Below are 13,386 nucleotides of genomic sequence, written 5' to 3' on the forward strand. Positions count from 1 at the left end.
AAACACAAGCTGTTTTAATTGCTTTTACGATGTGCTGGATATATACAATTGTATTTCTTTCCATAAATACGGTATGCTCTTGCTAAATCAACATTAACATTACATACAGAGCCGCTATTTAAAAAAATGCCCGGAGGGTTTCGCTCGTGACCCGGGGGAGAGGAGAGCGGAGTGGGGGAGATGTGCACTTCAGCTGGGGTAAAAGAGGGAGGATCGAGTTTGGGAACGTTTTCTGGCGTCTGAATAAACAGGGACCTGATGTTTTTAATTCCAGGATAACAGAGATAACACTAGAGTGAAATGCCAAACAATATGAATCATGATGAATCAATATGAATATCGTCAGATGCGCCTCGTTCCTGACCGCATCACTGTCGTGCCAATAATCACGGTAAAGCACACCCTCTCGTGAGTCGTGTAATATTGATTTCCCCCTGCGGGATAATAAAGGTATCCATCTAATATTGCTTCATTGACAGTGATAATCTGAGTCTCGTCTGGGCTTTTGGAAAATATCGAGATATGGCTCAAGTGATTTGTCCATTTGTTCAAAGACATTTGATTTCGTCTGTATGGCCCACCTTACCACCTCCACCTTACCAGCTGTCCTTCTCAAACACCTCCACCTTACCCCGTCCTTCTCAAACACCTCCACCTTACCCCGTCCTTCTCAAACACCTCCACCTTACCCCGTCCTTCTCAAACACCTCCACCTTACCCTGTCCTTCTCAAACACCTCCACCTTACCTTGTCCTTCTCAAACACCTCCACCTTACCCTGTCCTTCTCAAACACCTCCACCTTACCCTGTCCTTCTCAAACACCTCCACCTTACCCCGTCCTTCTCAAACACCTCCACCTAACCCTGTCCTTCTCAAACACCTCCACCTTACCCTGTCCTTCTCAAACACCTCCACCTTACCCTGTCCTTCTCAAACACCTCCACCTTACCCTGTCCTTCTCAAACTCCACCACCTCCGTCTCCCACTCCAGGGAGTCGGTGTCGATGGCCGAGTCGTGAGAGCTGTGGGCCATCAGCTGACAGAACCGAGCCTCCTTGTCCATCTGGCTCTCCACCCTCTCCCTGCATGGGAACAACAGGAACGTCACTCAGTTATTACTCAATATATTCAGAGTAGGTCATTTTTTTATTGGGTGATTGAGTGAATTCTTGAATACAGACCCATACACAATAGCAATAGGTCAGTGATTCTCAAACTCTTTCCACGTCAAGGAAGCCCCAAATTGATATATATATATATATATATATATATATATATATAGGCCATGGACCAGTGTTGATTTTGTCGACTAAAACTAAAATGAAAAACGTTGACTACCTTTTTCCACTGATGAAAAACTAAATGGAAACTAAATAAAAACTAAGACTAAATATATTGACAATTTCATCAACAAATAAAAACTAGACTAAAATGTTAGGAGGGGACTAGTGGAGAGATCCAGGATACGTCATTTTACACTTGGTTCCATGCTGAAAAGAGCAGATCTGCTCTTTTCAGCAAATGTAAAAACTGTCATTTCGGCGGCATCAAGGCCCGCCTAAATACATTTTAGTCGACTAAATCACTAGATTTAGTAGACTAAATGTGAGGCTGACATTAAAGCATTCCAGGTGATTAAATGTGACTAAAACTAAATGAAAACTATTCAAGAGACTATGACTAAAACTAAAATCAAATAATTTGCTGCCAAAAACAACACTGCCGTGGACCTAGCCTGGTAAAACACCCCTGTCGTGTGTCTTCTGCAGAGCCGTGTGGCCTCAAGTGCTGGCTGGTCGTTTTGCAGAAACCAAAAAGGGTCTGCGCTCAGGGCCCTGTGATTGACAGACGCTATCGCAGACCCCTATCTGAACAATGAAAGAATGTTTGTGCCAGGGAAGATTTCTCTAAAGAAAATTACATTTTGCCAGAACCTATACCGAATAGTTTTCTAAAAAGTAGCACATTTACATGCTTGTAGATTGTAGATCGGCCAAACATACACTAAGTGGATGACTGAGACAACAAAAACAACACCCATGAGACTTGGTTTTAGGGCAAAACCCCCATACATCAGCTTCTTTATAGTCCACATAGGTTTTTATTTGTGGCGTGCAAGTCTTCCTACACTCTTTGTCCTCGTCGACTGGAATAAATACACTCGCTGGCGGTGAATTTGGACACTAAGATTTATACTTGAACTAAAAATACAACACGTACAATGCCTTTCTGTCACTTAGATGCATGGTGCACTGCGGAGCTGAGCCTTGAGGGTGTTTCTGACATTAAAACAATCTTACACTCTCCAAGTCACTGTGGGCAGCCATTACACATTATGTACAGCAGATGGCGCTCTGAAACCTTACATAACAAGTGAACTCATGGAGGGCGGTGTGAGAAGAGATAGAAACAGTGTACTTATGTGCAATTCTTAAAAGCAAAAAATTAAATAAAAAATAAACCTTTTGGGGATTACACTTTTAATCTTGGGCATACTGGGAGCTCCCACAACGTCCACAAAGGCAACATAGCACAGCTTACGCCGTCACACACATGCTGAACAGCTTACCAAGACAAAGCACTGGGACACACAAAGGAGAGTGGTTCGGGCATCTACCTCACACAAATAGGGGAGGATTTACTGATAGATCATAGTACCAATCTTAACACGATCCACATCCATCAAAACGAATGGAGCTTTAACCTTTGCTTCAGAATTTGGGTCAGACGACTCACTTCAGCTCCTTGAGCTCCCGCGACGAGTCGTTCTTCTGCTTCCTCATGTCGTCCAGGTTGCGGAGGGCCTCGGCTAGGTTGCTGACCGCCCGGTCCCGTTCCCTCCGTAGGTTATCACACAGGGTCCTGGGTGACGGGGGGGAGGGGCGTATTAAAGCCAGCGGTTCTCACTATTTTGGCTCAGGGCACCCCTGTAATTAACACTTTTTATACCCTGGCCTTCCATTTGCCCCCAAAATCGGGAGGTATAATGTTCCATTAGTACCTCACGCTAATAGGGCCGGTCTCTCTTTAGAAGCGTTAATATTCCAAAACGAGACGCTTAGTTAAGTCAGAAATTAGGACAGAACGTCAGCGTTCTAATCGAAAACATGGAGAGCGCCGTAGATTTAGAGAGAATAGCAAGTTTTGTCGCCCCTAAACAAGAAAGTGAACATGTCCGGTAGCGTAGCGCTGAGCAAGGTGTTGCGTCATGGGCCTTCCTATGGGTGTAATTATAAAGACGTCCTGAAGTGTTAACTTCGTCATCCACGGCACCGAATGACATTGTTACATTGACTGACCGTATGCTCTCCCTCTCGGCCACGATCTTGTCCCTCTCCTGGAAGGCCCAGTCCCGTCGACACTTGGCCACCTCGGCCTCCTGCGTGGCCTCCTTCAGCTCCTGAGACATGGCCTCGTACTGCTTCCTCAGCGCCTCCATCTCCTTGTTGGTACGCTCCATGTCCAGCGTGGCCGAGTCCTGTTTCTAGAGCACGCATGGATTCAAGCGAGAATAAGTGAGATCTGAAACAAATAACCACTGAAACAAACTAGAACTGCACTATGTCGAGTGCATACTTGCTTGTTGCACACTAGTAGGCCATAAATGGCCAACTAGTGCACAAGCAGAGCGCGCAAGTCCTTTCGACTGCTGTAAACTGTCAAATCTCAGTATCTCTGTGAAGGAACGTTTGAAATGATTAATGTTGGCCCAGGCCGTAGCGTAACGGTCTGGGCACCGGACTGGTGATCCAGTCGCGGTGTGCCGCGGGTTCGACTCCCGGACCCGACACGGCCTTTACCGCATGTCATCCCCCCATCTCTCTCCCGTTTCCTGTCAGCCTACTTTCTATCCCTTAAAAAATCAATAAAGGCGTAAGCCGCAAAAAAATATCTTAAAAAAAAAAATATATATATATATATATAGTATATATACAGGGCTGCACACAACTTTTTTGGTCTAGTACTCAGAAGAGCACCTGGAGGAGTTGCTTGGTGCTCCTAAAATGCGGCGACCCGTCTCGCCGGATGGATAAAAGAGGGATGAATAACTTATAGCAAAACAATATTTATTGGATGAGTGGGGAGTCAATGGAGGGTATTGCAACTCTAGATTTAGCCCTAGAATGGCTCTTGTTGTAGATTCATCCCATTATTAAAAATATATAAATTTGCTAAAATCTAGGTCCATGTGTGGTCCAGCCCTATGGAATGCATATTATAATAAAAACAAGTTAACAACTTAAGGATAATATGATATGAGCATCAAAGCAATATTTAGATTTTGTATTATTTTGTATTTAAATAACCAATCTACTAGCTCACAACGTGTTGCGACACGTTGTGAGCTTGCAGATCAGCTATTTTTTTAACATGCGACACATCGTACGGCGAATCATACATCAGGCTTCCCTAGTTCCCTTTTGTTTTTAGATGAGGCGACGTACGTAGTCAGACAGTCAGACACACACACATGGCTCCTCGGTGAAAAAAATAAACAGTGTACACTACCCGACTTTACGATAATAAGGGACAGTATGTCGAGACACGGTGTTCATGTTGGGCAGCAGCAGTGCCAGTCCGCAATGCTTTAAACTCTTCCCACTCCACTATGTCGGAACTAAAACCTTAGTACCCGTAAAAAGTCGGTGGCCGGTGCCTAGGCTGTGAGAGACGCTAATATGGTTTCTGCCTCGGATTCGGGTTTTGAGACGGCATCGCACACGAGCAACCATGCTGCTCCAACAGCCGGAAAACAAACACAAGCACAGCGGCAAATGGGAAGAGTGCAAAGCATCCAAAGCATGACCTTTTACACCGGGGACTACAGTAGTTTGCTATCTGAAACGGAGAAGAGAAGACGAAACTATTTGTGTAAGGTTTTCCTGTCAACCGCCCTCCGCCTCCTCCCAGGCTCCTAGCACTCAGAAAGAAGCATGGATCCTCCCCCTTATGAGTAAGGACGCGCTGTGATTGGGCCAGTAGCCACTTTGAGTGGCAGTCGGTGGGAAATGCTCTCGCCACAACATTTTCTAGTATTCTGGCCATAATAATCATTCTGGGCGGCCCCAGCTGTTGGTACGCAGAAGCGCTTCCCGGCGCTTGATTGACAGCGCATTTTTAATTTTTACCGCGCATGCGCACCTGCGCACCACTTATGTGCAGCCCTGTATATATATAGTATATAGGCATATACTATATACGTATACATATATACTCTATACTCTATACTGTATAAAGTGTGTAGTTGTAAGTTGATTAGCGGTATACTGTGGTTACTTTGCGCCAAAAACCGTGACAGCTGTTCCGCCATTTGAGGCTTACGCAGAAAAACATCAAATCTGTGCCTGTGTTGCTGGACCAAATGACCACAAATGACCATATTTCTTACGTCATCATTAAGAGCTAGTCATACACATACACACCACGTACTCTGGTCCCAGCAGATCAGGCACAATTTGCTATTTTATTTTTTACTGATTATGTATATAGTATACGTATAACTAGCTCTAAATGATGACGTAAGAAATATATATAGTATATATATAGTATATAGGCATATACTATATACGTATACATATATACTCTATACTCTATACTGTATAAAGTGTGTAGTTAGTTGTAAGTTGATTAGCGGTATACTGTGGTTACTTTGCGCCAAAAACCGTGACAGCTGTTCCGCCATTTGAGGCTTACGCAGAAAAACATCAAATCTGTGCCTGTGTTGCTGGACCAAATGACCACAAATGACCATATTTCTTACGTCATTATTAAGAGCTAGTCATACACATACACACCACATACTCTGGTCCCAGCAGATCAGGCACAATTTGCTATTTTATTTTTTACTGATTATGTATATAGTATACGTATGACTAGCTCTAAATGATGACGTAAGAAATATATATAGTATATAGGCATATACTATATATGTAATGTATACATATATACTCTATACTCTATACTGTATAAAGTGTGTAGTTGTAAGTTGATTAGCGGTATACTGTGGTTACTTTGCGCCAAAAACCGTGACAGCTGTTCCGCCATTTGAGGCTTACGCAGAAAAACATAAAATCTGTGCCTGTGTTGCTGGACCAATGATGACGAAATGACCATATTTCTTACGTCATCATTTAGAGCTAGTCATACACATACACACCACGTACTCTGGTCCCAGCAGATCAGGCACAATTTGCTATTTTATTTGTTACTGATTATGTATATAGTATACGTATGACTAGCTCTAAATGATGACGTAAGAAATATATATAGTATATAGGCATTTACTATATATGTATACATATATACTCTATACTCTATAATGTATAAAGTGTGTAGTTGTAAGTTGATTAGCGGTATACTGTGGTTACTTTGCGCCAAAAACCGTGACAGCTGTTCCGCCATTTGAGGCTTACGCAGAAAAACATCAAATCTGTGCCTGTGTTGCTGGACCAATGATGACGAAATGACCATATTTCTTACGTCATCATTTAGAGCTAGTCATACACATACGTGGTCCCAGCAGATCAGGCACAATTTGCTATTTTATTTTTTACTGATTATGTATATAGTATACGTATGACTAGCTCTAAATGATGACGTAAGAAATATGGTCATTTCTTCATCATTGGTCCAGCAACACAGGCACAGATTTGATGTTTTTCTGCGTAAGCCTCGAATGGCGGAACAGCTGTCACGACGAAGGAGACCGGGCGAAAATATTACTTGCGCGCTCTGCTTGCGCAAGTAATAATTGCATGGCCTGTAAGTAGTGTTGTAAAGTAACTAAACCAGTAAGACACAAGAGGGCGAGAAGCAACCCTAAAGGGCGAGGTCGTGTGCACGCATCCGCCTGGGTGACAGCAGACTGCTGGGCGAGCGCTGGCGCTTTGGCATGGGGGGTAAGATCTAATTTTACGGGCCTGTTGACAACTCTAGTTTTGGGCCCGGCTACACTAATAACTTTGGGCCAGGCCTGTCTAGAGGTTAAATGGACAGGTATCAGTCAAAATGAAGACATCGAAGAGGAAGGGTGGATGGAGAAGGATCAATATAAGGAATCTCAGTCAGCTCCATATATGGAGATCTAAGGGTTTGAGGTCAGATAAAGAGTTGCTGGCCAATATTGATGACATCAGGGACATACTGATGGGAAATGCACGATTCCATAGTTAACTGCGACCTTCTGTTGCAATACATTTACTTAAAAGTAACAATTTTGAGATATGTTTATTTCACTGGAGTATTTCCAATTTTCAATACTTTTACTATTCCACTACTTTTCAAAGACAATTACTGTAAACCTTAGTTACTAGTTACTTTGTAGTTATTACAAAACATTACCATTAACCAGATTTCTGAAAACCTTCAAATTCTTATTCAAAAACTTAAATAATAATGATGTTGCTACATGTATAGCAACAACTAATGAGACACAGCGGTAGCTCCCGGATTGAAAGGTATAACAACGTATAGGTTGAAACTGGCAACAGGTCTAAATGGGTTAACATTGAAACATTTATTATTTAATAATTGAGACAATGCTTAAATATGAAATATTTTTTATGTAGGAAAAGAAAATGGATTTTCACCGACCCACTCTTTGAGAAACAGCGCTATAAGGTTTCTAAAATAGCGTGGCAACCCACGACAAGCTGTGGAGGCGCAGATCAGCTATTATTTGAGTTTTGTCATAACCACAGTATTATACTGTTGGCCACTAAGCAGCTCCAGGGGGAGCAGTTGGGGGTTCAGTGCCTTGCTCAAGGGCACTTCAGCGGTGTTGGGTGAGTGATGACAATCACTTCCCCACCCAGTTGTTTCCTGCCCGTCCGGGGAATCGAACCGGCAAACTTTCGGCAACAAGGGCGCTCCTCTAACCCTTAGGCCACCGCTGCCTCACAACACACGAAATGAAGATAATTATGCAATGTTGCAAGTTGCAAAACCTCTGTGAGACATCTAGCCATCTATAGTGAGTGGGCTGGTTAGGAGGTGTGAGGAGCCTGCTGTTAGGGACGATGCGCTCGTTGTAATCCAGCGACTGACAGCTTACCGGATCCACTAAGCTCTTTATTATGTGTCTAAACACTGACTTATTGCTGTGTCACATCTAAAAGGTCTTGGACTGGGGAAGAGATTTTCTATTGGTTGTGGTGACATACTGTAAGCTGTGATATCTGAGCCCCGGGTTCGATTCCTGAGCCCGATGGAGAGACAGTTGCTGCATGTCACTCCCCGACTCTACTCTTCACTATCTCTTCATTATCAATAAAGGCAGAAACCTCGCCTCCCAAAAAGAAAAGAAAAACGCCACTTGTGTTAACGACTGACACCCCAGCATGGTGCTGGTGGCAGTGTTAAGTAACTAAAAAACTATGACGAAAAATGTTTGTCGATTACTGTTTTTCAGAAGGTAGTAGAGGAAAATATTATACTCCACAACTATTTGAAAACTTTAGTTACTAGTTACTTTGTAGTTTTTTTTTATACATTTTATACATTTGAAAACTTGTAAAATGGGACACTTTCTACTTTTAGTACTTTAAAACCCATTTAGGCCTAAGGCCGATTCTAAAAACGCCTTCTAAAGCCTGTTAAGCACTTTGGATACCAATACTTTTGTACTTTTACTCAAGTAAACTTTTAATTCTGGACTTCTGGAGAGCATTTCTGAATTGCAGTATTGATACTTTTACTTGTGGGTAGTGTTTTCGTGGTGTTGGTGGTGCTGGTGGTGGTGGTGGGGGTACCTGTCTGGCCTGGTAGTACTCTCGGAGCAGCTGGTCCCTCTGTACGATGGCCTCGGTCCTCTCCTTGCGGGCCACGTCTCTCTCCTGGCGGAGGGTCTCCATGTCCTTGTGGGCCTGGCTCAGCTCCTTCTGGGCCTCCGCCTTGTCCTTCACCTCGTGGCAGTACTTCTCCAGCAGCTCGTTCCTCTCGCAGATGGCCCGGTCTCGGTCCACCAGCGACGAGTTCAACTCCTGCAAGCGGGATTCGATTGAATGCTTTATCAGTACCGAAATGTATACCCATTAAGACCTAATGAGTAGTATTAGTAGTTCTTCTCACTTTCAAGATGAAAAAAAAAAATACAAGTAAAAAAATAGCAGTTGTACAAGCTTGCAGTGTGGCACGAAGTGACACGCTGCGAGCTTGTACGACTGCTATTTTTGAATAGCCAAAGACAAAAATCATTATAAAATGTTGTCTGCTCATGTCTTTGTGTCATCACTTCCAATTTCACTTGTTTCTCTCTCCTGATAAAATTGGCATCCCGACCTGAAGATGCCAATGACAGCTACAGGACATGTTGATGTGCTCTTCAAAAAACATTTTTTTTGGGGGGGGGGGGGGGGGGGGGGGGAAGCTATTATGAGCAAGTCTATTTTTGTGCGTCTGTTTGACTGGATCAGAACGTCCTGTGATCTACTGAGTGAAAACACATCAGCTTCAATCACAGGCTGATTCAGGAGCTGATGAACTGTGTTACCATGCCTGCTTATTATAAGCGACTTTGGTCTTGTTTTTCTATAGTCTCTTGTAAATATTGGTAGTTGCGGGTTGTGTTTTTTGGGGGGCTTGTTTCCAGTGTAAGTGTAGTTGCTTATTTTGGGGCTGGTTCCTAAATCGTGTTTACTTACACCCGTGGATCTTCATGTCAAGTAAGCCCCCCAAATTAATGTATTGGTACCTAACCCTCTGAAAATATTGTGTGTCAGGGAACCCCGTACCAGAATTGTGATGTTAAAATGTTTCAAAAATATTTCACATTTGTCACTTTTTTCCAATACGTTTTTGCTTGTAGCTTGTAGATCGGCAATTTTCAAATAGCCTACGTACACGTTTAAAGTCCTCATGTGGCCTATAGTGGCTTTTTTTGGGATTGTTTTCATAGACCCGGCTGCTTATTTCTCACTGCTGAAGAACTGACAGAGCTGTCAGAAGTTCCAGACAGCGTCTGTCCCAGAGGGGACGTTTGTCCCAGAGGGGACATTTGGAGTTGACAGAGACGGACAGATTTTATGGAGGATGAAAATGGATCCCGTTATGTTGTTGCTGCCCTGTGGCGAAAAGGTCATTAATATGCACCGAAAGTGTGTCTCTGTGTGTCTGTAAAATATTTATTATAAGTTTGTTTATGTAATTTTTTATTTATCGATTACTTTAAGTTACCAATAGTGTCGCACCTGAATAATTGAGACAATGCTTAAATATGAAATATTTTTTATGTAGGAAAAGAAAATGGATTTTCACTCGAGTTGTGGCCCATAACAATTGGTCTGTTACCCACAAATGGGTTCCGACCCACTCTTTGAGAAACAGCGCTATAAGGTCGCAACCCACGACAAGCTGTGGAGACGCAGATCAGCTATTATTTGAGTTTTGTCATGACGTAGCTCCGTGGTTTCCTACCTGCCGCAGTGCCTCCATCTCCTCGCTGGCCACCACCTTCTCAGAGGAGGTGTTCTTTGTTGCCTACCTGTCGCAGTGCCTCCATCTCCTCGCTGGCCATCCCCTTCTCAGAGGAGGTGTTCTGTGTTTCCTACCTGTCACAGTGCCTCCATCTCCTCGCTGGCCATCCCCTTCTCAGAGGAGGTGTTCTGTGTTTCCTACCTGCCGCAGTGCCTCCATCTCCTCGCTGGCCACCACCTTCTCAGAGGAGGTGTTCTGTGTTTCCTACCTGTCGCAGTGCCTCCATCTCCTCACTGGCCATCCCCTTCTCAGAGGAGGTGTTCTGTGTTTCCTACCTGTCGCAGTGCCTCCATCTCTTCACTGGCCATCCCCTTCTCAGACGTGTTCTTCAGCCGGGCCTCGGCCGCCTCCAGCTCCGTCTGCAGCTTGTCCAGCTCCTTGATCACCTGGTCCCTCTCGCTCATGATGAGTCGGTACTCGTTGAACACCGAGTCTCTCTCCTCCTTGTACTGCTCGCAGTCCTTGGCCGCCTTCAGCTGGAAGTTCTTGTGGCGCGTCACCTCCGCCTGGAGGTGTAGGGATGGCAGCATCGTGTGAGTAAAAGTAGAGATGTACCGATAACGCTTTTTTTCCTTCCCGATAGGGACGAAGACAGGGACAGGGACAAGGACAGGGACAGGGACGAGTACAGGGACAAAGTATGGTAGATAATACTGTAGGCTACCTGGAGGCGTTCCATCTCTCTCTGCAGCTCCTTGTTCTGGGCCGAAGACTTGTTTAGCTCCTGCTGCACAGAGTCGAACCTGGGGAGAGGAAGGAAAGGAACTCAAAGTAAAAAAAAAGACCGTAAGGTAAAGGGTGCATTTGCATAAAAGGTACACTGAGACACAAACCAGTAAGGGTCCATTTGGAACCCCCTCAAGTAACCCAGGGGGTCCCTATAAAAATAATTATGTAATTTACTAGTGATGGGAGATTATTCAGCAAACACATCGGTATCGGACAATTTTAGTTGTTTTTAGATTAATCGGCATCGGTTTGATTAATCAATCACACAGATTAATTAATCGGTCCGATTCATCGGTCTGTCTTTACTGATAAACAAGCCCAAAGTAACAGCTTGAACAGATCTACAAGCTCACAATATTAAATATAAAAGGTATTAAAGTTAAATCTGACTTGCCTAAGCCTGCAGTGCAGATACGCTGTTACATGGATTCTTCAGAATAGACACATTATAGTTTTTTAATACAGAATGAGATCATATCGACATCGGTTATCGGCCATAACGGCAATTAATTATATCGGATATCGATATCGGCCCATCCCTATAATTTACTGTGCATTGATTGAATTTGATTTGCCACAATTATATATATTCTTTTTAATATATAGGAATTGTTAAAGGGAACTAGTGAGGAATTGGACTGTTAATCCATTAAAACAGGGAATCCGTGTCGTTAGCTTTTTTTTTTTTTTTTTACATTTTTACAAAAATCTTGAAAGTGTGACAACTACCGATTTAGAAGGCATTTGTTGAATTGGCCTTAGGTCTTAATCGGTTGACTTTTAAAATCCTAAAAATGTAAGGGGCACGGTGGCACAGTTGGTAGTGCCGTCGCCTCACAGCAGGAAGTGCCTGGGTTCGATTCCCGCTCGGGACGCTGTGGGCGCTGGGGGCGTGTTCTCTCCTCCGCGCCATCAGTGCCCATACACGAGGTGGGGTTGGCGAAAGGGCTTTTCTGTGTGGAGTTTGCATGTTCTCCCCGTGTCCCCTAGGGTAGGTACTCTCACAAAAAAACATGCAGTAATCCTGGTGTCTAAACTGCCTCCCCCTGGTCACCCGCCTGATGGAGGGGAAAGGAACTGGTCGGAATAACTTGTTCCTTTCACGTGCTACGTTCGGCCGGTACTCACCTCCTCAGGGAGGTGTTGTGCTGCTGCTGGTAGTGGATATAGATACTCACCTCCTCAGGGAGGTGTTGTAGTGGGTATAGATACTCACCTCCTCAGGGAGGTGTTGTAGTGGGTATAGATACTCACCTCCTCAGGGAGGTGTTGTAGTGGGTATAGATACTCACCTCCTCAGGGAGGTGTTGTAGTGGGTATAGATACTCACCTCCTCAGGGAGGTGTTGTAGTGGATATAGATACTCACCTCCTCAGGGAGGTGTTGTACTGCTGCTGGTAGTGGAGGGCCGAGTCTCGCTGCTTGAGCAGCGAGTCCAGCTGCATCTGCAGCCGCCGGTTGTCCTCGTCCGCCTGCTCCAGGCGGCTCAGGTCTGTGTTGTGCGTAGCCACCTGCGCAATGACACAACCCACAGTCAACTCACAGTCAACTCACAGTCAACACACAGTCAACACACAGTCACAGTCACACACACAGTCACCCCAGTCACCACAGTCACCGTCACCACAGTCACACAGTCACCACAGTCAACACAGTCAACACACAGTCACCACAGTCAACACAGTCACACAGTCACCACAGGATTAACACTAGTTGCCGGTAGGAGACTCAATGGAGACTCTATGATCCGGTCATCAAATTATTGGCTTAGGAATGCGACAAAAAAAATAAGAATTGCCATGAATTCAAGCCAAGGCTCCAATGGCTCTATTTAAGGGTAGAAGAGGGCGACCTTCACCTTCTGGCTGTAGCGCTTGCTGAGCACGTCGTAGTCCTTCTTCACCACCTCCAGCTTGTCCATGGCCGTGTCGTACAGGTTGTTCAGCACCTCGGAGGAACCCTGCTGCCTCATCACCTGTCAGAGGGTAACCCAGGAAACACCAATTATAATCACCTGTCAGAGGGTAACCCAGGAAACACCAATTATAATCACCTGTCAGAGGGTAACCCAGGAAACACCAATTATAATCACCTGTCAGAGGGTAACCCAGGAAACACCAATTATAATCACCTGTCAGAGGGTAACCCAGGAAACACCAATTATAATCACCTGTCAGAGGGTA

The 13,386-nt window shown here is 44.4% G+C and overlaps 1 protein-coding gene across 1 annotated transcript in view; it reads right to left on the reverse strand.

The window, feature by feature from the left end:
* The window catches only part of dlg5a (discs, large homolog 5a), a 123,741-nt gene that overhangs the window by 47,623 nt on the left and 62,732 nt on the right, over positions 1–13,386 (reverse strand). The window contains exons 6-13 of the mRNA XM_083775285.1: positions 13,062–13,178; positions 12,572–12,714; positions 11,139–11,217; positions 10,750–10,980; positions 8,752–8,982; positions 3,301–3,485; positions 2,738–2,863; positions 951–1,083 (exon numbers count right to left, since the gene is read on the reverse strand). Coding sequence (XP_083631411.1) covers positions 951–1,083; positions 2,738–2,863; positions 3,301–3,485; positions 8,752–8,982; positions 10,750–10,980; positions 11,139–11,217; positions 12,572–12,714; positions 13,062–13,178 — 1,245 coding nt within the window. The remainder of the gene's footprint in view (positions 1–950; positions 1,084–2,737; positions 2,864–3,300; positions 3,486–8,751; positions 8,983–10,749; positions 10,981–11,138; positions 11,218–12,571; positions 12,715–13,061; positions 13,179–13,386) is intronic.

This window comes from Protomyctophum parallelum, assembly GCF_964188405.1.
Source record: "Protomyctophum parallelum genome assembly, chromosome: 10".
Taxonomy (NCBI): domain Eukaryota; kingdom Metazoa; phylum Chordata; class Actinopteri; order Myctophiformes; family Myctophidae; genus Protomyctophum; species Protomyctophum parallelum.